The sequence below is a fragment of the Heloderma suspectum genome, chromosome 3 (genome assembly GCF_057233095.1).
Source record: "Heloderma suspectum isolate Gila_16-S chromosome 3, 16-S_ref, whole genome shotgun sequence".
Lineage (NCBI taxonomy): Eukaryota > Metazoa > Chordata > Lepidosauria > Squamata > Helodermatidae > Heloderma > Heloderma suspectum.
This window is the reverse complement of record NC_139460.1, coordinates 219,888,819-219,914,611: the sequence shown is the minus strand read 5'-3', so window position 1 is coordinate 219,914,611 and position 25,793 is coordinate 219,888,819. Positions and strand designations below refer to the sequence as shown.

The 25,793-nt window shown below is 47.2% G+C and overlaps 1 protein-coding gene across 3 annotated transcripts in view; it reads right to left on the bottom strand.

Moving 5' to 3' along the window:
• The window catches only part of PCDH15 (protocadherin related 15), a 1,185,684-nt gene that overhangs the window by 308,708 nt on the left and 851,183 nt on the right, over positions 1–25,793 (bottom strand). For all 3 annotated transcript variants that reach the window (XM_084845696.1, XM_084845694.1, XM_084845693.1), the window contains one exon: positions 8,946–9,058. In XM_084845696.1, coding sequence (XP_084701822.1) covers positions 8,946–9,058 — 113 coding nt within the window. The remainder of the gene's footprint in view (positions 1–8,945; positions 9,059–25,793) is intronic.

Below are 25,793 nucleotides of genomic sequence, written 5' to 3'. Positions count from 1 at the left end.
ATAGTGAAGGAACACAACTGTCTTATAATTTTGTATATAGCTGGATATAATGGGGTTAAGTTTCATTATATGCTAAATTCAACCGATGCCACTCAGCAAGCAAGAGAACAGGAGATGCATCAAGCAGTCAGATAGATAAGAAACCTGCAGAAATGTTTACAAGGAGCTCATCAGAAGAAATTTGGAGCAACAGTAATCCTTCCTGGTTGGTCAAGAGTTACAAGACCACTAGTTAGATTTAACTTATAAAACATTGAGCCCCCAAAGAGTGTTAAGAATGTATTGGAAGGCTGAAATAGAGAGGAAAGTTGGAAGGAAAGAAGAATCAGAAAGACCGGGGGGGGCGGGAATACAGAGCTGCTTTCGGGAAAACTGAATGCTGGAAAGAAGCTGAATGCTTGGAAAATTTGAGAACTCTGACAGTAAGATACTGCTGGGAAATACTTAGAGAAAACAGGGACATAGTCTACTTAGGAATAAACTGGATGCATTTAAGCCCATATTTTCTTACCTTTTTACTTTTATGGTTTTGCTCCCTCCGTGTGTGTGTGTGTATGCGCACGCGCGTACAACCATTCAGATGTTAAAACATGTCTCCTAATAATACTTTCCCAGGAAAAAATGTGTTTAAACCTTGTGATGACAGCAGTCTAATCTGTCAGCAGCCCCAAAGGAAAGCACCGAAGGGAGGCCTTTTTTTTTCTTGATATTTATGTTTTATTATTCTTTTGCAAATGAAAGTGGCCTTCGCACCAGAATCCTTTAGATTATCACACCCTCTGACCTTCCCTAATTTGGCAAAGCAGAGGCCCAACCCTGCTAGAGTTCTTAAAGATAAACACTTGAGCTGCAAAGCAGGACCCCAGATGAAGGGGCCCTATAGCAAGTTCAGGTTGTTTTCTCTGTGGCTTGCCTGTAATGATGGCCTCTGATCTGGATGACTTAAAAAGGGAATGGGACAGATTTAGGGAGGGTAAGGCTATCAGTGGCTAGTATCTCGATGGCTATATGTTGCCTACAGTAACAAAGGCTGTATGTCTATGTACACCAGTTTCTGGGGAACTTGGTTGGGAAGGTGCTATTACACGCATGTCCTGCTTTTCTGTGGGCAGCTGGTTGGCTACTGTGTGAACAGAATGCTGGACTAGATGGACCCTTGGTCTGATCCAGCATGGCTCTTCTTATGGTCTTAGGTGGGACTTTACAGTCCTGGTATATGCCTGTAACACAGGAAGCAATCACATATTCTTTCCCTTTTTATTCCAACCTCCACTTCCCTCAGCTTCCTGTGTTGTTTCCCCATGTTAAATTTTAGACAGTACTCTTGTACTGTTTGTGTGAAGTGCCATGCACATTAATGGTATAGTATTCCTGGTGGTGGAATTATTATTATTATTATTATTATTATTATTATTCATTGTACTCCTTTAAGTCAGGTGAAGACCTTTTTATTTTCCCAGCTTAGCACTCTAATCTTTTAGGTCTGCTGTTTTAAATCTGTATTTTAAATCTCTGCATTGCTGCTAGGTCTTATTCTGGTTGTACTTTTATATTGTAGTTTTAAGTGTTCATATTTTATATTGTTTTATGCTGTACTTTGTGGTTTTAATTTTTGTGAACCACCCAGAGAGCTTCAGCTATTGGGTGGTATAGAAATGAGATAAACAAATAAAGAAAGAAATAATAGGTCATTTTAATCAATCTGATCAATGATGTTTGGCAGTCTGAAGATGCAGACAATAGAGACAATGTAACATAAAGTACAGTTTCCAGTCTAGTGATCCTTCCTTTACATCCTTCACACTATGCAGCCTGCCCTCCCCTGAGAAACTGCCCCTTGCAGCTGTTCCATTCCATCCTTAGCTCCTGGCTGGAACTTTGCTCACCACAACCATCTTCATTCTGGAGTTGTGCAATTAAGTATGGGCCATTGTTACTGTGCAAGTTCAGGAATCCCTAACAGATATAAGGCTGCTGCAGAGACATCACACTGACAACAAAGGTCCACATAGTTAAAGCAATGGTATTCCACGTAGTAACCTATGGCTGCGAGAGCTGGACCATAAGGAAGGCTGAGCGAAGGAAGATAGATACTTTTGAACTGTGGTGCTGGAGGAAAATTCTGAGAGTGCCTTGGACTGCAAGAAGATCAAACCAGTCCATACTCCAGGAAAGAAAGCCAGACTGCTCACTTGAGGGAAGGATATTAAAGGCGAAACTGAAGTACTTTGGCCACATCATGAGAAGACAGGATACCCTGGAGAAGATGCTGATGCTAAGGAAAGTGGAAGACAAAAGGAAGAGGGGCCGACCAAGGGCAAGGTGGATGGATGATATTCTGGAGGTGACGGGCTCGACCTTGGGGGAGCTGGGGGTGGTGACGGCCGACAGGAAGCTCTGGCGTGGGCTGTTCCATGAAGTCACGAAGAGTCGGAAGTGACTGACCGAATAAACAACAAAAAAACGAAAGGAACGGAAAATAATATTCTTCCGTTCTACATCTCTCCTCCCAAATATGACAAAACAAACATCCTTCACATGTAAATAAGCAGAGTAGTAATGGAAATTCTTATGTTTTGCAATTTAATGCAACACATTAGCATTCCTGAACTAAAAGTTTTTGCCAAATTATGCAAGCCCTTCTAAAACTGATGGCAGGGACTGTCTTCTTATTGATCTTTTAAGCTGCTCTGGGACCCTTTTTTGGCTGAAAAATGGGTGAAATGCTATGATGAGGAAGATGAAGCAGCAGCAGCATTTAGCACACGGTATTCCTTTTTAACTCAGTGTAGGAATTAGGGATGTTGGAGAATTCCACCACGGATTCCAGGGAGGCCGAATTCCAGTGCATTCGGCCCCCTGGAATATGTGACAGAATGAAGCAACCCCCCCTGCCACCCCCCGAAATGGGCCCGGAATGGAGTCTACCTGTTTGCAGCCGTCTGGTGCTCTGCGAATGGCCACCATTCGCCTTCCCACAAATGGCTGTAATAGGTTACATAAGTATTTATGTAGCCTATCACGGCTAACGCAGGGACGCAAATGGGCCGTGATAGGCTATGTAAATATATACGTAGCCTATCACAGCAATAGGCAGGAACGCAAATGGCGGCCGCTACACTATTTGCGTCCCTGTCTTTTGCCGTGATAGGCTACGTATATATTTACGTAGCCTATTATGGCAAAAGACACGGGCGCAAATGGCGTAGCGGCCGCCATTTGCATTCCTGCCTTTTGCTGTGATAGGCTACATAAATATATACATAGCCTATCATGGCAAAAGACAGGGATGCAAATGGCGGTGGCTATGGCAGCCGCCATTTGCGTCCCTGCACAGCCCAGGAGCGGCCAGATGTCCGGCTGCAGGCGGCTGCAGCTGCCGGCTCCGCGGAGTCGCTGCTGAGCGGAGCCAGCTGGGGAGGATTTTGGGGGGAGGGACGGAGTGCCTCCTCCCCACCGCGGATGTCCCTGGACGAAACCAGGTGTTTCGCACATCCCTAGTAGGAATGGTGGAGAAATCTGCCACAGACTCAAATGAGGCTGGATTCTTTGGAATCCGGCCCCCCGGAGTCCGTGACGGAATGGACTACCCCCCTGCCACCCCCCAAAATCCCCCTGGGACAGAACCTTCCTGGCGGAAGCTGGTCCAGGTTGCCATTTTCGTTCCACAGCCATCCGCTGCCGGGCTGTGGAACAAAATGGCATCTGGCGTAGGAGACGCCATTTGTGTCCCTGCTGTTGGCCATGATTGGCTACGTAAATATTTACGTAGTCTATCACAGCAAAGAGCAGGGACACAAATAACATAGGGGATGCCATTTGCGTCCCTGCCGTTGGCCATGATAGGCTACGTAAATATTTACGTATTTACAATCATGGCCAATGGCAGGGATGCAAATGGCGTCCCCTATGCTGGATGCCATTTGCGTCCGCAGACCGGCAGCGGCCGGAGATGGCTGGCGGCTCTGCGGATTCCCTGTGGAGCAGAGCCAGCCAGGGAGGATTCTGGGGGGAGGATCAGATCACCTCCCCCCGCCTGCGGACCCCTCTACGGACCCCAGGTAAGGGGATCCGTACATCCCAGTGATGTAATTTTTGTTCCATAATTATTGGCTTGTGAGTTTTCTATGTTTCTGACTTGATGTGCCAGTGGATGTAATGCATTCATGGCCTGATCCAGGTAAAGCAGGAGTGGGCAGCGTGCGGCTCTCCAGTTGCTTTGGCCTACAACTCCCATGCTCCTTCACCACTGGCTATGCTGCCTAGGGCTGGTGATAGTTGTAGGCCAAATCATCTGAAGGGCCATAAGTTGCCCACCCCTGAGTTAAAGCAACATGTGTCTCTAACTTAAACTCAGGCCAGATCTGCACCTTGTGTCATGTCATTATGATCCCAACATGGTAACTCTATATCCCTCTTGCACATTTATACTTTGTAGGTCCCACAATGACATTTCTTGTGGTATACTGGATAATATGGAATAAAAAGCAGGAAACAACACTACAAAACTGGTATATTGAATGTATAATGTGCCCCATCACTTATCAGTGCACTTCAGTACCGCTATAAAGCACTAGTTTAGATCTAGCCACAATCCTGGAAACAAAGCCCTATGAGGAGAGACAGAAAGAACTGGGCATGTTTAGCCTTGAGACGAGAAGACTGAGGGGAGGTATGATAGCGCTCCTCAAGTACTTGAAAGGCTGTCACAGAGAAGAAGGCCAGGATCTCTTCTCAGTCATCCCAGAGTTAGGAGTGTATGAAACCCCGCTTACCTGGCTCCGCCGGGTTCTACAGGTGGGGGGAGGCAATCCGTTCCTTCCCCTGGAATCCTCGATGGGGGGGAGGCGATCTGTTCCTCCCCCCTGGAATCCTGCTCAGCCAGCTCCGCTCCGTGGCCAGGCCGCGGAGCTGCTGGCCAGGCCAACCCTCAGCGGGGCGTCCAGCCGCTGCCGGGCTGGTGTGGACGCAAATGGCATCCTGCGTAGGGGATGCCATTTGCATCCCTACGCAAGCCCGTGATAGGCTACGTAAATACGTAGCCTTTCACGGCTAAATCATTTAAAGCCATTTGCGTCCCTGCTTTAGCTGTGATAGGCTACGTAAATATATATGTAGCCCATCACGGGCCGGCCTAGGTAGGGACACAAATGCCGGTCGCTACAACGGCCGCCATTTGTGGCCGCTGCAGCCTGGCAGCGGCTGGAGCCGCTGCTGCTGCCGCCACTGCCACCACTGCCACCGAAGCTGCAGCCAGGTAGGCTCCGTTTTGCGGGGCTTTCGTGGGGTGGTGGGACGGGGGGCTCCGTTCTGCCACAGATTCCGGGGGGCCAAATTCACTGGAATTCAGCCCCCCTGGGATCCATGGTGGAATTCTCTAACATCCCTACCCAGAGTGGAGGACACGGAATAATGGGCTCAAGTTACAGGAAGCCAGATTCCGGCTGAACATCAGGAGAAACTTCCTGACTCTTAGAGCAATATGATAATGGAACCAATTACCTAGGGAGGTGGTGGGCTCTCCCACATTGGAGGCATTCAAGATGAAGCTGGACTAGGGATATTCAAATCCCATTACCTGGAGTCTGCGGGGAGGGGTCCGCAGGGGGGGAGGTGATCCGTTCCTCCTCCCCGGAATCTTTGCTGGCCAGCTCTGCTCCACAGTGAGTCTGCGGAGCCGCCAGCCAGCTCCATTCTGCAAGCAATACGGCCGCCATTGCCGTGCCGTATCACTGCTGAGCAGAAACAGGAAGTGATCCAGATGCAAACGGCATCCCAGATGCCATTTGCGTCCAGATCACTTTCCGAATGGAGCTGCTGGGAGGGAGGATTCGGTCCGCATGGGTCCGGGAGGTGGAGGTGGGTACATCCATTCTGCCACAGACTCCGGGGGGGGGGGGATTCAATGGAATTCAGCCTCATTTGAGTCTGTGGCGGATTCCGCAGACATCCCTAAGTTGGACAGCCATCTGTCAGGGAAGCTTTGACTTAGATTCCTGCATTGAGCAGGGGGTTGGACTTGATGGTCTTATAGGCCCCTTCCAACCCTACTATTCTATGATGCTATGATCCTGCTGTGACTAATCAGCTTTCATACTGCATCTCACTCAGGTTATCTATCACCACTTGAACACATATTTATATCCAGATAAAGATATCTTACTTAAAGCAAACTATATGTTACATACGAAAATGTGTAGCAGTGCTCCAGTACCATTTTTTTTTTTTTAAAGCAAAGCTACTTTGGGAGTGAAATTTTAAAAAGGAAAAGTGGTTAGGGGAGGAAGGCAATGTTTAATTCTTCCCCAGCCTGAAAAGTCAAACAGCCAGCCAAATGTCTTAAGAGCCAAAACAGACATTACTTTAAACATGTGTCTAACCACTATGTCTTCTTTAATTTTTTACTCTAGAGTAGCCAGAGGGGGCTTAGTCCAGCTCTTAAGAGCCTCCCTACTCCTAGGCTAGGGGCTTGACCTGGACTGGGGCCGCTATGCCTACTCTAGAGTAAAAAATTTAAAAGCACTTAGCTGGTAGACACACATTTAAAGTAATGTCTGATTTGCCTCTAAGATCCACTGAATCCTGTTTTTTCCCCCAGAGAACCCAACTTTCTCAAGTCTTATGGTATTGGTGTATGCTGATTCACTTCACAGGAACACTCAGAATGTACTCTGAACATATAATATTAGAATAATATTCCCAATACAGAAAACACAAATGAGCCTTTCAGCACTATTCATTAACTGAACACCAATCTGAAGCTTTGCAAACAATGAAAGAGAAAATTAATCCAAAAACAAATCTTAAAGAAGTGCTGATTTAATTAAACAATTGGTTATGAAAGGAGAGAGAGGAAGGAACTTCCTTCAAGTTAATAACAAAGAAGTTACGATGGATATGGATGGAAAAATCTTTAGGCAGCACAATCAAAACTGGCAAGGAAATCTTTGAAAGGATGGACCCAGTTAGCTCTCTGAATATGTATGCGTTCAAATTTAAAACTCAGGTATTTTGCTGAGTTACATATTGCAAGACACAAGCCCAAATAAGCAAATCTGCCACATCTTGCCAGTTTAATGGATCTTTCAACACCATTGTGCTAAATGATATTATTCAAGCATGTGGTGGCATATTATTAGTCTCACAGATTGATACCCTTACTTATTAGGCACTCAACTGCATACCAACCACAGTAATTTGAATCTAATAATGTCTGTAAAATAATCCATTAGTACACACAGCCAGTGGAACATGGGCACATACAACTGTAATTGATTTTTTAAACTGGTGTAGAGTTATTGCACTTGGTTACCCTAGCATTAGTATGTTTCAGTATAAACTAACAAGTCTTTGCCAATGTGAATTTGAACCTGCAACTGTGTGGAGGCATTTGCATTAACTACAGGCCATGTATGTTTTAGACATTCAAATGAGACAAGTACTGTAATAGGTAAGGAGGGAAAATTAATTGTTTCATTAAGAAATGTAATCAATGGCCACCTACCTGGATATACAGCTACTTATGTATGCTCTGTGTCACTTGAAGAATAAATGTGTCTACAGCAGCCTTCCCCAACCTGGTGCCTTCTAGATATTTTGGACTGCAACCCACAGCATTCTTGACCATTGGCCATGCTGGCTGGTGACATCCAAAAACCATCTGGAAGCTGCGGAAAGCTGGTTTACAGTGATCAACAACTACTAATTTATTTATTTGTTTCTTACTTTTATATCCCTCCTTTGCTCCAAGGGGTGCATTAATTCCTTCTATACTGTGGATGGACTCAGGTAATAATTGTTCCCACTACACAGTGATGTTTGCATTCAGGATACGGTTCCACATGGAACTGGGCTGACTGGGAAAAAATCAAGTTACATTGGGCTGCTTCACTTCCATCTTGTCAGCAAGCTAGATTTCTGGGTCTTGTCGAAAAGCACCATTGGCAATAGTAATCTGGATTCCTCAACAGACGCTGGGATTCCACTTTGTAGGGACAACACAAAAAGTGTTGTCTACCGGGAGAGAAGGCTGCCTGAGGCTGGAATCCTAGGCATGTCTACTCAAAATAATTCCCATCCAATTCAATGGAATCTATTCCCATGTAAGAGTGTATAGCAGCCTTCCCCAGCATGCTAGGAGTTGTAGTCCAACACATCTGGAGGGCTGGGGATTGCAACCTAAGTCCACCTGCAGAATTTATTATTTTCATTTACTTATTAATTTCTTAAAATATTGCAGGCTTAAAGTGCATACACTCTTCCTCAGAAAACATTATGTATAAGACTCAGAAAAACAAAGTCTAAAACAGCTGCAGACTATGTTGATTGTATTACAGAAAGCCACACTTCAGAGAAAACGTGGGGCTCATGTTTTTAAGCCCTATACCCCCCTCAAAGACAAGCACCAAGTTAGGCATATGTAAGCCCTCTGAATCATTTGAGAGCCCCTAACTCTGTGTTGAATTGTGGCCAGAAATATTGAATGCAACATATTAAAGTATTTTTTAAACTTTAAATATAACTACGAACATTTTAAGCACAAACCAGAAAAAGTTAATTGTAGCTAAGGCTGCAATCCTGTTACTTTCTTCTGAGTAAACATGCATAGGTTTGGGACATAAGGCATGCAACCAGTAGCATTATGTCCCAGATAACTCTTGCTGGGCTGTGCTTCTTAAGTGCCAAGTACATAACTCCTCCCCCCTCCCATCCACCTCAGTCAACATTATTGTCAAAGCACTTATTACAGTGATGTAGATGAGTTCCTCACAATATGTCATTAAATTGATCACAGGTTATGAATCCATATTTTCATAGGGGTCACCTTTCGCTTAGAAGAAAACCTGAGTATATGCTGACAATTCTTTAAGAACCCTCACATCCTCCATGGGCTCTGCTACTTAGCAATGTACAAATGCATGGCAATGAGAATTCAGTTGAATTACCTTAATAACCAAATCAAATTTCTGGTGCAAATCCCTGTTTATTGGCTTTAGGAGGCTGAGTACAGCAGTCGTAACATTCATACTGAAATGCTGCGCATAATCCTCAGGAGTCCCTGTAAAAAGACAGTGAGGTTTGAACAGATAATTGAGACGAAGGATCAGTATGGAGAGACACAACTTTATTTAAAAATGCATTTACTTCATTCGACAGTAAAGGAACAAAATTAATTCCACTGGGTAAAAAAAGAACTATGCATACTTGACAAATGTGCGTACAAGCAACCTGTCTTTCCGTACCTTGATCACCACTTTTGATAAGTTTGGGATGCCTCAGCAGACTTTTTTTTTTCTACAGTAGAGAGATGCCTGGAAATGTCGAGGGTGCTGATATGTTTAGCAGAGTAACCCTGATCAGCAGCTTTGGTATATTGAGCCACATGAAGCTGCCTTAGATACAGTCAGATCCATACATTGTCTACAGTGATTTTAAGGGTTTCAGATAGCAGTCTTTCACACCCTTACCTGGAGATGCTCTGTTGGTTTTTAGAAAACCCTGACAACTTATTTATTCTGGTCAGCTTTTGAATGATTTTAGGATTCATTTTATTATTATTTTGTCTGTGGTGTGATTTTATATGGTTATATACTTGTATTGGATTGTTTTGGTGTTTTAACTGTAAGGTGCCCTGGAAGGGCAACTTGTGGGCTTCAAGATGTTTTGGCCTACAACTCCTATGATCCCTCACCATTGGCTATGCTGGCTAGAGCTGATGGAAGTTGTAGGCCAAAATATCTGGAGGGCAACAAGATGCCAACTCATGCTTTAGACTAACGGGTAGAGCATTACATCTATTAAATACATACGTACATAAATGCCAGGGTCTGAACCTGCAACTTTCTGCATGCGTAGCATGCACTCTTTTGCTGACCTATAGCCCGTTCCCTGACATTCCTGGAATGTTTCTGAAATATTCTTATCCCTGTGGCTAGATTCAAAGTTTGTCCCTTACAACAAAGAATGTGTATGGCATTTCCAGTATCTGGAAGACTGCACGCAAGAAAAGTGCAGAAAAATGTTATTGCTCTGTGCATCCATATTTCTACTCAAGAAAAAAGACAACTAACAACTCTGAATGGAAACCGAAAAAACAAGACACCTATTTGAAATGTAACAAGAAAGAAAAAAACCTCTCCACACCATCTCACCTTTCCAGTAGGAAACAGGTTTCTAGGACTGTTTTCTTACAAGCATTACTTTTCAACTGCATACCCCATCTCTCCCAATGCAGCAGCACTTACGAGTTTTAACAATTATATCCCATGCTGTGCTGGAGATCTCTGCATAGGGGACACCCATGCACAGAGCAGATGAATGCCTTATTCCATTGCACATGCATACAGAAAAAGAGTTAGTTTCATGGCTGCAGTTTGAAATGGATCTTCCATACAAGTTGCATAGACTGCTGAGATGGGATCGATAATCAAACATTTGCTATTACAAGACAGATTCTAGGGGTAGTAAGTGTAACATCATTCCAATAAATATGTTTGGATTAACTACATTTTATTTGTGCCAAATAACCCCATTGATTTTGGTTATATATACTTTCTATTCCTCCACAACATCATAAAATACAACCTTTACATTTCCCTGGAAGATGCACAGGCTCTCAGCACAAAGACATTCCCAAGAAGGCAGAATATTAAAGCAGTATTTTTGACCTAGTGTACTGCCAGCATAAGATCTGGCTCCTGGTTCTGTAGTCAAGAAGAGAACATCTCCGAGTTGTTCAGACTAGCAAGCAAGGCAGAAGCTGTGTGTGTGTGTGTGTGTGTGTGTGTTAAGAGTTTGGCAATTATCACCTGTTTTGCTCTGGCTTAATAAGGAGGGTTCCTTGGAAGGTGTGGTGGATCCCTCTGCAATTTCTTCCTTTGTCAGAGCCAGGTTGTGCTCACAGGCTAAATCCCTGCCTGAAATCCTCAGGTCATCCACTCAAGACCCAATGTGGGCTCATGTATGAACATGCAGAAGAACAGGCAGCCACTCATATACCACTTGTTCCTCTGCAGCATCAGAATATCCAAAGCTACTCTAGAACATTGCTTCTAATGATGAACACAGGAAAAGAGACAATATGAAGCTGTGTGTGATACGGTGGGGATGGAAAGCGAACACAGAATGGAATGAGCTTTAGAAGGATGTAATATTTCAATGTATAATAATAATAGGCCACTCTGGTCTTCATTAGTTCTACTTCAATGAGAAGCAAACATTTGCAATACAGAGGTTGTATTTAAGAAAATGGTGTTTTAGAAAGCAAAACACTACTGTAAATTGTAGAGGATTGGGCTGTGGTATGAAAATTTGACGGGGTAGGAGACTTGCCACTCATCTCCCTCTCTCCATCTCTTTCGAAGGACTGCAGAGAGTGGAGATGACTAACTCTGGAAATCCTAGAGAAATTCACAGTGTACACTAAAATGAGCCCTGATTGTCTTTGTCAGATCATAGCATGAAAACAATCCTATGCAATGAATAGGAACTATCAAGTTATTGAAGAAGAAGACTTAAAAGGGAATAGAGCAGCTGTATTCTATTATACCAGCAAAACCATAAAGTCAATTATTCTGTAAGTCTGGTAGCTAGAGGGGTGGGGAGGCTATTCTATAAATTTGGAATGGCATGTTGTGATGCTAGCAAATCGTTATGTACAACATTTCTATAAATACAGCCATAGAAAGGGAGGAACATCTCACAGAGTATAGATAAGGCTGTCTAACAGTTGTTGTTTTTAATTTATGTTTATCTTCTTTGTTGACACTTTATTCACAGTATGGAATAAATATATTTTTAAAAATGTTCCTACTGTATATCCACTGATCATAATGAATTATGAATCTTTCAATCTGAATTGAATTCTAAGTTATGGCAAACACAAGTGCTTGATCATTATAAACACTCATTTAGATGTGATAAAGCTCTACCTTATAATCAAATTAATGGAACCGGTGAAGTAAAAAACAAATGTTTCTACCAGTATTTACAAATGATATTTTAAAAAATACCTCTGAAGAGAATATGCCGTTCCCCATCCAGCGTGCCTGGCCGTGGGGTGGTGGTGGTGGCTGTTGCGGGTGGCGGTGGAGAGAGAAGAGATGCGACACTACCATTAGCGGTCTCTGGTGGTGCTACTGGGAGGGAAGGGCCCGAGAGGCAATTCTAGCTCTCTGGCCGCTCCTCAACAGCTCTTCGAAACACAGCTGCAGGGCTGGCAGCATGCGCTCCTGCAGCCGACAAAGAGATGGCGTCGGCCTGTGTGCTGGCAGTTCAGAGCGGCTGAGGCATTAATCAGAGACTGGCTCCATGCTTGCACGGCTGCTTTTTGGCCCAGATCGTGCCGCGCCTGAGCTGGAGCAGCAGCTCCCAGTGTCATTTTTCTGAGATGGTGGCATGGTATAGTTAGGGCTCCTGCTGCCCACCCTCCTGCTGGAGCTTTGGGGCATGTGGTGGAGCGCTGGGAAGGAGCCTCGGCTGCTGTCACAGCCCTTTCGGCTCCTCCTGCATTCTGGGTCGCCCCTTCATTTCCCTGCAGGAGCAGAGAGGGCAAGGTCCAGTGTCTGGGCTGCGTTTTGCTGGGCCAGCAGGCCCGAGGTTTGGAGTGTGGGCCTTGGGGCCTTTTCCTTGTGGGGGGGGGGTCACTTGGTTCAGTTGGGTCTGCAGGAGACTGGTAGCCCAAAGGGGTGGGGATTTGTTGAGGCAGCACATATTGGGGTAGGGTACGTGGCAGCAAAGCCAGAGTCTGAATCTAACTGCCCCCCGTCCCGTGTCTTCAGTCTGTTGTGGGAGAGTGTTGTCTTTGCGTGTGGGGCCAAGTTACCCACTACTACTGGCAGGACGCCTCCCAAGAAAGGGCAAGGGGGCAAGAAGGGGAAGGGCTAGCTTCGGAGGCTCCTCCATTAGCAATTCTGGACCAAGGTGAGACAGCTTCGGGGCTCATTTCCCCTTGGGTAGGTGGGGACCCTGTTGGGCCTTGGGGATAGTTGCCATGGATGTCCGGGGTGGGCTGGCCAATTTTCCAGCCTGGCTGTAACCAGTGAGCTGTACTGCCAGCCAGGTCTGGGTTGCTACTTATGGTAACAACTCCAGCCCCACCCCCAATGGTAACAATACCCAACGTGTCTGTAAGGGCAGTGGTGATGCCCCCTACCTTGCCAGGCATCTCAGTCCCTGCCAGTATGCAGGTAGTTTCCACCTCTTCCACGGTGGTGTCTTGCAACATGCATCCTATAGACTCTACAGGGGTGTCATCTGCCACATCAACTCAGGTAAGCACACAGCAGCTTTCCCCCATAACTGCGGCTTGTGCCGGACCTGCCACAGTGGGGCAGACCCAATGGAATCCTGTAACTAAAGACCCTTTCATGAAAGTGGGGAAGGATGCAATCCCAACAGGGAGTACATCTACCCTTTTGGGATTTCACCTTATGCCTGCCACCAGGGAAAAGATTCTCCGGGGCGGGGGGGAGTTCATAGATTTTTTTCCATATTATTTGCAAACCAGAATCTAAGGACAAGTCTGGGGACAAAGATCAGGAAAAGGGCAGAAGTAAGAAGGTTGCCCATACTTGGGTCAACTGGCTGCCGGGTTTTCTGATTTACATGGGAATCCTTCAGCAAAAGTTTCCAGAATGAGGGTAGATCCTACAAAGTACATTGACATTATTATTTGTGTATGAACATTTATTATTGTGCGTACACAAAATATGAGGGTGGGGCTTGGTTTGCATATGACAAGTCCTTTTGTGTGAGGGCTGCCATTGACCCTTCCCTTCACTGGGACCTTAAGGATCAGGGCTTCTGGTTGCAGTTTATGACTCCAACTAGACCAGGTTTTGGGGAGAGATCTGATAGTGGTCATATCTTGGCCAATCAACAACTTGCTTCAGCTGTTCGGGTGAGCGCGGGGCAGGCAGTTCAACACCGCTTGCTTTGTTGGGAGTTCAGTTCCCGGGGCTCCTGCTCTTGACAGCCATGCAGGTTCTGCCACAAATGGAACATTTGTGGCAGTCAGCATGCATGCACTGCCTGTCCCAAGATTAAGGGCTGGCGTGGTTCTGGCCAAGATGGGCAAGGGAGCAGAAAACCCATGGGAAGGCAATAGCCTCTTCCCAAAGGGACCCAGCCCAGTTAGGATTGGGCCCCTTCAGCCCAATCTTGAGGTGGTTCCCGCAGAGGGAGAATGCCATGTACCTATAGCAAGGATTTACTGAAGGGTTTAGAATACCATTTCAAGGTCAACGCAAGGCCAAATTTTCTAAAAGTCAGAAGTCAGTACCGAGCATGGAACAATTGGTGAGAGTCAAATTGATAAGGAGGTTGCTGCCAGGAGGGTGTTGGGTCCATTCACAACATGGCCATTTCCCAACCTGCGCATTTTCCCATTGGGGATTGTGCCTAACAAGTTGCCAGCGGAATACAGGGTGATTTATAACCTGCCTTTCCTTACAGGTGGAACTGTGAACAATGAGATTCCAGAACAACTTTGTTCAGTGTGTTACACCTCCTTTGACACTACAGTGTCTATGGTGCAGGTTTGTGGGAAAGAGGCATTGATGGGAAAGTGAGACATAAAGTTGCCTTTTCACATCTTGCCAGTCAACCCTTTAGACTTTGACCTTTGGGGGTTCTGTTTTCAGGATTTATTTTAATTGGACAGAGCCCTTCCCATGGCGTGTTCCATCTCTTATGCCATGTTTAAGAAATTTTGCACTTTCTTAGAATGGGCAGTGACAGACAAGATGGTGGCACAGAGTGGCGTCCATTATTTGGATGATTTTCTGTTTGCCAGACCCAGGGACTCAGCACAATGCAAGATTTCTGCATTTTGTCAGATGAATTGGGGGTCCCCTTAGCGCATGAGGAGACAGAGGGCCCATCATCTGTTTTAATGTTTCTGGGCATTGAGCTGGACACTGTCAATCAGTGCTGCAGACTCCCAAGGGACAAGCTCACCATCCTGAGTGATAAGATGCTTGCAATTATGCGCTCCTGGAAAGTTATACTGCATGTTCTCCCAGAGGTGGTTGGGCATTTAAATTTTGCCTGCAAAATAGTTGCCCCAGGCCTTTTTGAAGTGGCTTTGCTGGGCCATGCACAGGCTGTGGGAAGGAGCCTGGGGAAGGAGGACCAGCCAGCAGCTGCACCGGGTGGATCCTGAGCCTGAGCCTGCTTCTGCCCCCGCCCACAGGTACTTAAGGTGGGGCTGCCAGAGTCAGCGCCTCGGCGTCGCGCCAAGTGCGACGCTAAATGCGCACTTAGCGTCGCACTTGGAGTCGCGTAGGATCTGAAGACCCACCCACCTGCCTCTCCAGAGACACCAGCAGCCACAGTACCAGCAGCAAATAGCAGCAGCAGAGGGCAGCAGCTTAAAGACAAGGGGAAAGGGGCAAACGTGGACTTTATCTGCTCCTTCTTAGCTGCTGTTCTCTTTTATCTCTTTTATCTTTTATATTCTTTTAAACTGTTGTGCATTTTATATTCTAACATTTTAATATGTGCCTGGGAGGACTATTGGGCAACTCAGGGGGTGGGGGAGGTGCCACCATAACTGTGGTCACGGGCAGGGGGAGGTATGGCGTTGGGGGATTAACAGGCCAGCTGAGGAGAAGAGGGGCTAGACATCTTACGGCTGTCCCCTCTTCTGGTTCTTCCCCCGACCTGATGGTTCCTGGCAGCCTTACCAGTCTGCCCTCGGGTCTGGTGGTGCTGCTGCTGAATGCCAGGTCGGCCCAAAATAAGACCTCCCTCATCCATGATTTGATTGTGGATGAGGGGGCTGACCTGGCATGTATTACTGAGACCTGGGTGGGGGAACTGGGAGGGGTCACTCTCTCCCAGCTGTGCCCTCCTGGGTACTCGGTGCAGCACCAACACCGACTTGAGGGTCGGGGAGGGGGGGGTTGCTGTGGTCTATAGGAATTCAATCTCCCTCTCCAGGCTTCCTGCTCATTCGAGTGCAGATCTTGAGCGTTTGTACCTTGTGTTGGGTACCCAGGACAGATTAGGGATTCTGTTGGTGTACCGCCCACCCCGCTGCCCATCAGACTCCCTGCCTGAGCTGACGGAGGTGGTCTCGGACTTGGTGTTGAGGACTCCCAGGATGATGGTCCTGGGGGATCTCAACTTCCATGCCAAGGCCGCTGTATCCGGGGTGGCTCAGGACTTCATGGCCGGCATGACAACCATGGGGCTGTCCCAACATGTCATCGGCCCAACGCATATAAAAGGACACATGCTTGATCTGGTTTTCTCGACTGGGCAGGAGGATGGTGATCTGAAAGTGGAGGACTTAACATCTGTCCCTTTGTCATGGTCAGATCACTTCCTGCTGAGGTTTAGACTCCTGGCGGCCTTTCCCCTCTGCAAGGGTGGGGGACCTATTGAAATGGTCCGCCCCTGGAGATTAATGGATTCCGATGGATTCCAGAGGGCTCTGGGGGATTTTCCTGCTGGTATGGCTGGTGCTCCTGTCGAAGCCCAGATCGCTCTGTGGAATGCAGAGATGACTCGGGCGGTTGACACGATCGCGCCCAAGCGCCCTCTCCCTCTGAGCAGAGCCCAGCCAGCTCCTTGGTATATACCTGAGCTGAGGGCAATGAAGCAAGAGGGGAGACGGCTAGAACGCAGGTGGAGGAAAACTCGTGCTGAGTCTGACCGAACACAGGTAAAAGCCCACTATCGAGCCTAGGGGTGCACGAAAGCCACTTACCTGGTCTCGCAGCTTGCTTCGCGGTGGGGGGGAGGGGCTTCGCTGCTCCCCCCGAAGTTCAGGCTGGGGGGGAAAGGCTTCCCGCCTCGCCCGGCCGAAATTCAGGCTGGGGAGGAGGCGCCTCACCTCGCCCGGCCACGAAATAAAAAGTTAAAAAAAATGCCCCCATGATAGGCTACGTGACGATTAACGTAGCCTATCACGGCTAGATCTGCAAAGTCAGCCGTGACAGGCTACGTTAATCGTCACATAGCCTATCACGGGTGACTTAAAAAAAAAAAAAAGCCCGTACGCAAATGGCGGACCCCATAGGGAGCCGCCATTCGCGTTCCTTATTTGGTCGCTGTAATCTACGTAAATCTTTACGCAGACTACGGCGAAAATAAGGGCAACGCAAATAGCATTGCCCTTATTTTCTCCGTAGTCTACATAATCTTTACGTAGACTACAGCGACTAAATAAGGAACGGGAATGGCGGCTCCCTATGGGGGCCACCATTAGCCGTACGCGCTTTTTTTTTTTTAAGTCACCCGTGATAGGCTATGTGACGATTAACGTAGCCTATCATGTCTGACTTTACAAATCTAGCCGTGACAGGCTACGTTAATCGTCACATTGCCTATCATGGGGGCGTTTGTTTTTTTTTTAACTTTTATTGCAATGGCGGCGGTGGCAGCAGCCGGTCGAAAGACTGGCTGCTGCCTCTGCCCCTGTCGAAGACCTGCCGAACCGCCGCCGGGACCCGCCGCCGGGAGGGACATTCGGGAAAGGTAAATCCCGTCCTGGGGGGGGGGGTGCGGGGTGCGGGGGGTGCGGAGAATTTCTCCCCGAAACTACTTCGGGTGGCCGAACACGTTGGCACTCAGCCCCCCGAAGTTTCGGGGAGCCTACTCTGTGGCGGTGAGGGTGGCAAAGAGACAGTTCTTTTCCACCAGCATTGCATCTTCTCAGTGTCGTCCAGCGGAGCTTTTCTGAGTGGTTCGCGGCCTGTTACATTCTGGGCCAGGGAGAGAGACGGTGGAACCCTCGGTAGCACGCTGTGACGAGTTTGCGCGGCACTTTGAGGATAAAGTCGCTCAGATTCGTCATGAATTGGACACCACCATTAATGCAGTTCCATTGGTAGAGGCATTCAGAGCACCGTCTGGTCCAGTTTTATTGGATGAGTTTCAGTTACTGAGGCCTGAGGATGTGGACAAGGTGCTTGGCCAAGTCCGATCGACCACTTGTGTGCTTGACCCTTGCCCTTCATGGCTTATTAAATCAAACAAGGAGGGGTTGTCCAGCTGGGTCCAGGAGGTTGTAAATTCCTCCTTGAGAGAGGGAGAGGTGCCTGCCGCTTTAAAAGAGGCAGTAATTAGGCCACTCCTGAAAAAGCCTAACCTGGACCCAGAGGATGTTAACAATTATAGGCCAGTGGCCAACATCCCCTTCCTGGGCAAGGTGCTTGAGCGGGTGGTTGTAGGACAGCTCCAGGCACTCTTGAATGAAACGGATTATCTAGATCCATTTCAATCGGGCTTCAGGCCTGGTTTTGGAACGGAAACTGCCTTGGTCGCCCTGTGGGATGACCTCTGCCAGGAGAGGGACAGGGGGAGTGCGACCCTGTTGATTCTCCTGGACCTCTCAGCAGCTTTCGATACCATCGACCATGGTATCCTTCTGGATAGGTTGTCTGGGTTGGGAGTTGGAGGCACTGCACTACAGTGGTTCCGCTCCTACTTGGATGGCCGATTCCAGAAGGTGGTGCTGGGGGATTATTGCTCTGTGCCATGGCAATTATGCCATGGGGTTCCACAGGGCTCTATTTTATCCCCCATGCTGTTTAACATCTACATGAAACCGCTGGGGGAGGTTATCCGGAGGTGTGGGCTGAGGTGCCATCAATATGCAGATGACACCCAGCTCTACCTCTCTTTCTCATCAAAACCAGGTGAGGCAGTGGCTGTTCTGAATCAGTGCCTGGGCACGGTAATGGACTGGATGAGGGCTAATAAACTGAAACTCAATCCAGACAAGACGGAGGTACTGTTAGTGGGTGGTTCATCTGCCCGGCTAGGTGATATTCAACCTGTTCTGGAGGGGGCTGCACTCCCCCTAAAGGATCAGGTTCGTAGTTTGGGGGTGCTCTTGGATCCAGAACTGTCACTTGAGGCACAGGTGAACTCAGTGGCACGGAGCACTTTTTATCAGCTTAGGCTGGTATACCAACTACACCCTTATCTGGACAGAGATAGCCTAGCTACAGTTATCCATGCTCTGATAACTTCTCGTCTGGATTACTGCAACGCGTTATACGTGGGGCTGCCTTTGAAAACGGTCCGGAAACTTCAGCTGGTCCAAAATAGGGCAGCAAGATTGTTAACAGGGACTGGCCTGCGAGCTCATATTACGCCAGTACTTTTCCAGCTGCACTGGCTGCCAGTCCATTTCCAGGCCCGATTCAAAGTGCTGGTGTTAACATTCAAAGCCCTTAACGGCTTGGGGCCAGGTTACCTGAAGGATCGCCTCCTCCCATATGTGCCTGCCCGGACCTTAAGATCATCCTCAGCGGCCCTTCTCTGTGAGCTCCTGCCAAAGGAAGTGAGGCGGGTGGCTACTAGGAGGAGGGCTTTTTCTGCTGTGGCACCCCGGCTCTGGAATGAGCTCCCTAGTGAGGTTCGCCTGGCGCCTACAATGTATTCCTTTCGGCGCCAGGTGAAGACCTTTTTATTTTCCCAGGCATTTTAGCATTTTAGCTTTCTAAATTTTTATCTTTGCTGTTTTAAATCTGTATTTTAAACTCTTGCACTGCTGCTAGGTTTTATTGTGGTTGTATTGTTATATTGTGGTTTTAATGTTCTATATATTTTAATTTATTTATTTTTATTTATTTATTTCATTTCTATACCGCCCAATAGCCGAAGCTCTCTGGGCGGTTCACAAAAACTAAAACCAAACAACACACAATAAAACAATTTAAAATATATAGAACATTAAAACCACAATATTAAATTGTTTTATTGTGTGTTGTTTGATTTTAATTTTTGTGAACCGCCCAGAGAGCTTCGGCTATTGGGCGGTATAGAAATGAAATGAATAAATAAATAAATAGATAGATAGATAGATGATAGATAGATAGATAGATAGATAGATAGATAGATAGATAGATAGATAGATCATTGCATCAGGGTCTCTTTGGCTATGCATCGGGATCTCACAATCTGGCTTCAGTTTTTACAGGAGTTTAACAGTTCAACTTCTGGAGATGAGAGTTCCTCCTCAAGGCTGAACTGCAGATTCATTCAGATGCCGCCAGTTCGCTGGGCTTCAGTGTTATTTGGTGGGATCATTGGTGCTCTGGGTGGTGGCCTGAAAGCTCGTTGGCCAAGGGAATCTGTAAAGATCTCACATTCTTGGAATTTTCCCCCATCTATGTAGCTGTGCATATCTGGGCAGTCCAAATGGCCAACTCTGTGGTTCACTTTTGGTGTGACAACCAGACCACTGGCCAGGTTATCAACAACTTATCCTCTTGAAGTCCTAGAGTTATGTCCCTGGTGAAAGCCTTCACCCTGAATTGTTTGCAACACAATATATGGTTTCATGCCAGGCACATACCTGCCCTTGACAACCCAATTGCTGATGCTTTGTCGCGTAACCAGGTGGAAAGGTTCTGGGAGCTGGCCCCCTGGGCATGTGCACTTCCAGAACCTAGGCTGGCAGTGCTCTGGGAGACTGGCAGATTGAGGCAGAGCCAGCTACGATACATTCCATAGCTCCTGGTACCAGGGCTGCCTACGACACGGCAGGTAGAGAGTTCTTTGCTTTTCGGAGGGAACTGCATCTGCCACAATTGCGGCCCATCCTGGTGCATCACCTATTGCAGTTCTGTGTCCATTCCTGGGGCAAGGGTCTCTCAGCTAGGACCATTGGAGGCAAGCTTACGGCGCTTGCCTTCTGGTCCAAATTCAAGGGTGTGCCTGATAACACCATGGATTTCAAGGTGCAGCGTACCATCAGGGACTGGGTTGGGTGTTACCTGCAATTGTTGACTCAAGGCGCCCCCTTTCCCCTGACATTTTGTTAGGACTCCAAGGATTGTGGCCAACTATATGCAACTTTCCTTGCAAGGTTACCTTGTTTCATGCTGCTGCATTGACAGCCTTCTTTGGGGCTTTCAGGATTTCTGAACTGGTCTCTAGGAGCAACGTATCTGGAAGGGCTTTACAATTTCAGGATGTTCAATTTTTCCTGCAGGCTATTCATATGTGCTTCTGATGGTCTAAGACTGATAAGAAGGGTATGGGTACAACAGTGTCCTTGTTCCCTGCTCTGGTTGAAGACCTATGCCTTGTCAGGGCTTTAGTAGCTTTCTGGGAAATTAGGGGGGTCTGAGGATGGTCCTTTGTTCCATCACTTTGATGGTTCCTCATTGATGAAATACTAATTTTGGACAATTACACATTTCGCCTTGAAGGTTCTAGGTTTGGGCAAGTTCCATTTCGGTAAGCATTCCTTCCGAATTGGGACTGCTTCAATAGCTGTGTTGCTGGGTTTCCCACCTGATAAGGTAAAGGCGGCAGGCAGATGGTGCTCTAAGCCTTTCCAGGCTTATGTGCAGCCTCCCCCTGGACAGTAATACTGTCAAGTTCATCCTGTACTTGTTTTTACTGCTCTATTTTCCCTTTTAGATCTGTGGATTGGATGGGAACCTGGGCGTGTGTTAATATGTGGACACAGAATGGTGTTGTGAGCCAGTCAGAGGGCTTCCAGGTTAGGCTGCAGATCCCAGCTCAGACTGTCCTGGCATGCTATGCCTATGGTTGAGCAGATGTAGCATGCGTAGGGTTGGCGGAGAATTTCTCCCCGAAACTTCGGGGGGCCGAGCGCCAACGTGTTCGGCCCCCCGAACAAGTTTCGGGGAGAAATTCTCCACACACCCCGCCCCCCACAACCCCCCCGGGACGGGACTTACCTTTCCCGAATGTCCCTCCCGGCGGCAGGCCCCGGCGGCGGTTCGTCGGGTCTTCGTCAGGGGCGGGGGCGGCAGCCGATCTCTCGATCGGCTGCCGCCGCCGCCATTCCAATAAAACGAAAAAAAAAAAACGCCCCCGTGATAGGCTACGTGACGATTAACGTAGCCTATCATGGCTAGATCTGCAAAGTCAGCCGTGATAGGCTACGTAAATCGTCACGTAGCCTATCACGGGTGACTTAAAAAAAAAAAAAGTGCGTACGGATAACGGCGGCCCCCATAGGGAGCCGCCATTCGCGTTCCTTATTTGGTCGCTGTAGTCTACGTAAAGATTTACGTAGACTACAGGGACCAAATAAGGAACGCGAATGGCGGCTCCCTATGGGGGCCGCCATTTGCATACGCGCTTTTTTTTTTAAAGTCACCCGTGATAGGCTACGTGACGATTTACGTAGCCTATCACGGCTGACTTTGCAGATCTAGCCATGATAGGCTACGTTAATCGTCACGTAGCCTATCACGGGGGCGTTTTTTTTTTTTAACTTTTAATTTCTTGGCCGGGCGAGGCACCTCCTCCCCAGCCTGAATTTCGGCCGGGCGAGGCAGGAAGCCTCTCCCCCGGCCTGAATTTCGGCCGGGCGAGGTGGGAAGCCTCCCCCCCCGGCCTGAACTTCGGGGGGAGAGCAGCGAAGCGCCTCCCCCCCACCGCGAAAAGCTGCAAGACCAGGTAAGTAGGTTTCGTGCACCCCTAAGCATGTGGTGGGAACACCTCCTGCCCACATTATTCCATTAAGGTTTGGGGCGGGTTCACCTGCAGAGTTTGGTGCTGCACCTTGGGGGGAACGACCTAGGTTTTTTGAAAGTCAAAGATCTAATTTTGCAGGCTTTGGCCAGCTTTCAAATTATCCAGCACCGTTGGCCGGGAGTGCTTATTATTTGGTCCAGTTTGCTTCCTAGGGTGATGTGGAAGAATGGCTGGGACCAGCGAGCCCTGGAGCAGGCCCACAGGAAGGTTAATCACCCTTCTCCATGAGCCCCTGCCAAACGAAGTGAGGCGGATGGCTACTAGGAGGAGGGCTTTCTCTGCTGTGGCACCCCGGCTGTGGAATGAGCTCCCTAGTGGGGATCGCCTGGCACCTACATTGTATTCTTTCCGGCACCAGGTGAAGGCCTTTTTATTTTCCCAGGCATTTTAGTTTTCTAGACTTTTAGCTTTGCTCTTTTACATTTGTATTTTAAATCCCTGCATTGCTGCTAGGTTTTATTCTGGTTGTATTGTTATACTGTGGTTTTAATGTTTTATATATTTTGTATTGTTTTATTGTGTGCTCTTTGGTTTTAATTTTTGTGAACCGCCCAGAGAGCTTCAGCTGTTGGGTGGTATAGAAATGAAATGGAATGAAATGAAATAATGAATGAATGAATGAATGAATAAATAAATAAATAAATAATAAATAAAAATAGCCATGAGGCAATCTAGGCATGGGGATGTGATTATCCCTCCTCCTGAGATTTTACAGATGTGGGGGGAGCTTTACAGACATGACGGGGTTCACCCGTCTGACCTAGGTAATGACATATTCTTGATGGATCTGCAAAGGGGCCTGCAGGAATTAATTCAGCGCAGGTGGGAAGGGGTCAACTAAGCATTATGCTTGTTGACCTCCTGTGGCTGTTAGGGATGGACAATGCAGATGAGAACAGTGACGGTGAGTATTCAGAGGCACTGTTTTGGTGACAGGTGATGCCTGAGGCCTCCTGCTCTGGGTTTTGCAGCCCCAGAGGGGGCATAAGGGTTACCTGTGAGGCCAACTCACCTCATTCACCCAGTGTTTTGCGGCCTGGGAGGGGGTGACAGGGGAAGGCCCACCTTCCCCAAAAGGAGTAGTCCTGGGGGTGGCGATCTCTTAGACGCCACTCAGCAGGCTTTGAATGTTTCACCCATTACAGTGCCTAGCTAGTTTGCTGGCACAGATTAGTTGCCCATCCAGGTCTTTTCCCCTTTGCAGATTGATCAATAAATGTGGCCAAATTTGATACCAATCACCTGTGTCTCATCTCTTTATGTCCCATCCTTTACGCCTGCAATACAAGGACGTAAATGGGAGCTCTACTCATGCAAATGACCTCTGCCCGATTTTTGTCGATCCCCCTGTCATGACCCCGAACCTAAGCAACAGCCAAGGACACAGAGGGAGAAGAACCAGCTAGATCAGGAATAACAATAGTGTTAGCTATGGAACCCATACCTAAACCCTGATACCAAACCTGAGCCTGTCAGCCAGGAGCCTTGAACCAGAGACCCCCAAGCTAAACTCCTGGAGACAGTGTTTCTTGAGGGACCAGCCTCCTTTTCACCAGGGGCCTAACACTCCTCAGTGCCTGCTCACAGACAATGCACAAGGCAGGAGCTGACTGACAATCAGCAAGAATGGTAGGTTCAGGCTAGAGAACTACTATAAGGCTCTCCACTCTTCAGGAAGGGGTGGAGCCTGAGAGGGATAGTTTGCCTGAAAGGGACAAAAGCCTCAGTTGAGCACTACCCCTCATTGGAGCACGTTGTCTGCTATGAGTTAATGAAGGTCCTGCAACTCTACCCAGATCCTACCTGCCTAAGACACACTGAGGTGTCTGTTGAGTGTGCCACAACCCAGGCCTTTCATGTGGGTCACCCAACCCTCAGGAGAGGCTTTCTGGGATACACAGAGAGCTGCAGTGGGAATGAATTGAAGTGGGATGAAAAACTCCATTGCACAAGTGGAATTCTGCTCACATTTATCTAGCTATAATGCTATATATGTAAGCTGCAAGCATATGCAAATTTACCTGGGACTTACGCCTAAGTAAATATGTGTAGGCTTCAGTTGTTAGGTAAAAAGCCATTTGGGGTGGGGGTGAAATGTAAATATTGATAGAAAATACTTTTGTTAAGAGATCTCTCTTCAAAAAGGAATCCCTGTCACATAAAAATAGTCATATCCAAATGGAATGGGGACATATACATAAAAAATTCAGACCGAATGTGGCATTTCTTATTTATAAGATGATCACAGTTTCCTACAGCATTACATGGTAGAGAAAATGGTTACAAAATGGATTCACAGCGGTACTGAATACTGTGCAGCATTCATAAGATTTACAACAAGGGAGATGGTAATGGTTGGCACGGTCAAACCTCAAAAGGTGATTTGGACCATATGTGCTGAGGTAAAATAGCATTTTGTTTTTATAAATGGTGATAAAGGTTTTTTAAATGAAATGTTTAAATTACAATTAATACCAGAACTGGAATATGTCTTTTTAATTATGTACAAAACAAAACAAATGTCTCACCAATAAATATTCAGGGCCTATTTTGTTTTTGCTCACAGCAGCAAGAGTACCATATACAAATCAAATCAAAACCTAAGAAATGAGGCTGGCTCAGAAAGGACTCGGTGAAATTAACAGCATATCAAAACTCTCCTATAAACTGTCAGTTCATCGTCTGCGACCTGAAGACCTGCTGATATCTAGGAGTGCCCTAGGGGAGGGACCACAGCTTAGTGACAGAGAATATGCTTTGCATGCAGAACATCCCAGGTTCAACCCCTGGCACCTTCAGTTAACAGGATCAGTAGCAAGTGATGGGAATGAGCTTTGCCTGAGACCCTGAAGAGCTGCTGCCAAGTACAGTAGACCAGGTGCAGACAGAAGGTAGATCTACAGATGTTTTGGACTTCAGCTCCTAGAAGCCCCTGCCAGCATGGCCGTGGTTACGAATGCTGGGAGTTGAAGACCAAAACATCTGGAGATCTACTTTCTGCCCAGTTAAAAATACAGGGATTGATGGATGAATAAGATGGCCTTGTATAAGGAAGTTTCCTATGTACCTTTTTATCTTTTACGATTATTTGAATCTATTATGAATAGCTTTGAAAAGCGCTGCTCTTTCTTTTTTCCCATTTCTTTTACTTTTTTCCTATTTTGTGTCATGTTTTGTCATGCTCCATGTTACATAGAGCAAAGGGCTGGATGTGTCTGATCTCGTCTGATCTCGGAAGCTACTCGGGGTCAGCCCTGGTTAATACTTGGATGGGAGACCGCCTGGGAATCAGGCTTCCTGCATTGAGCAGGGGGTTG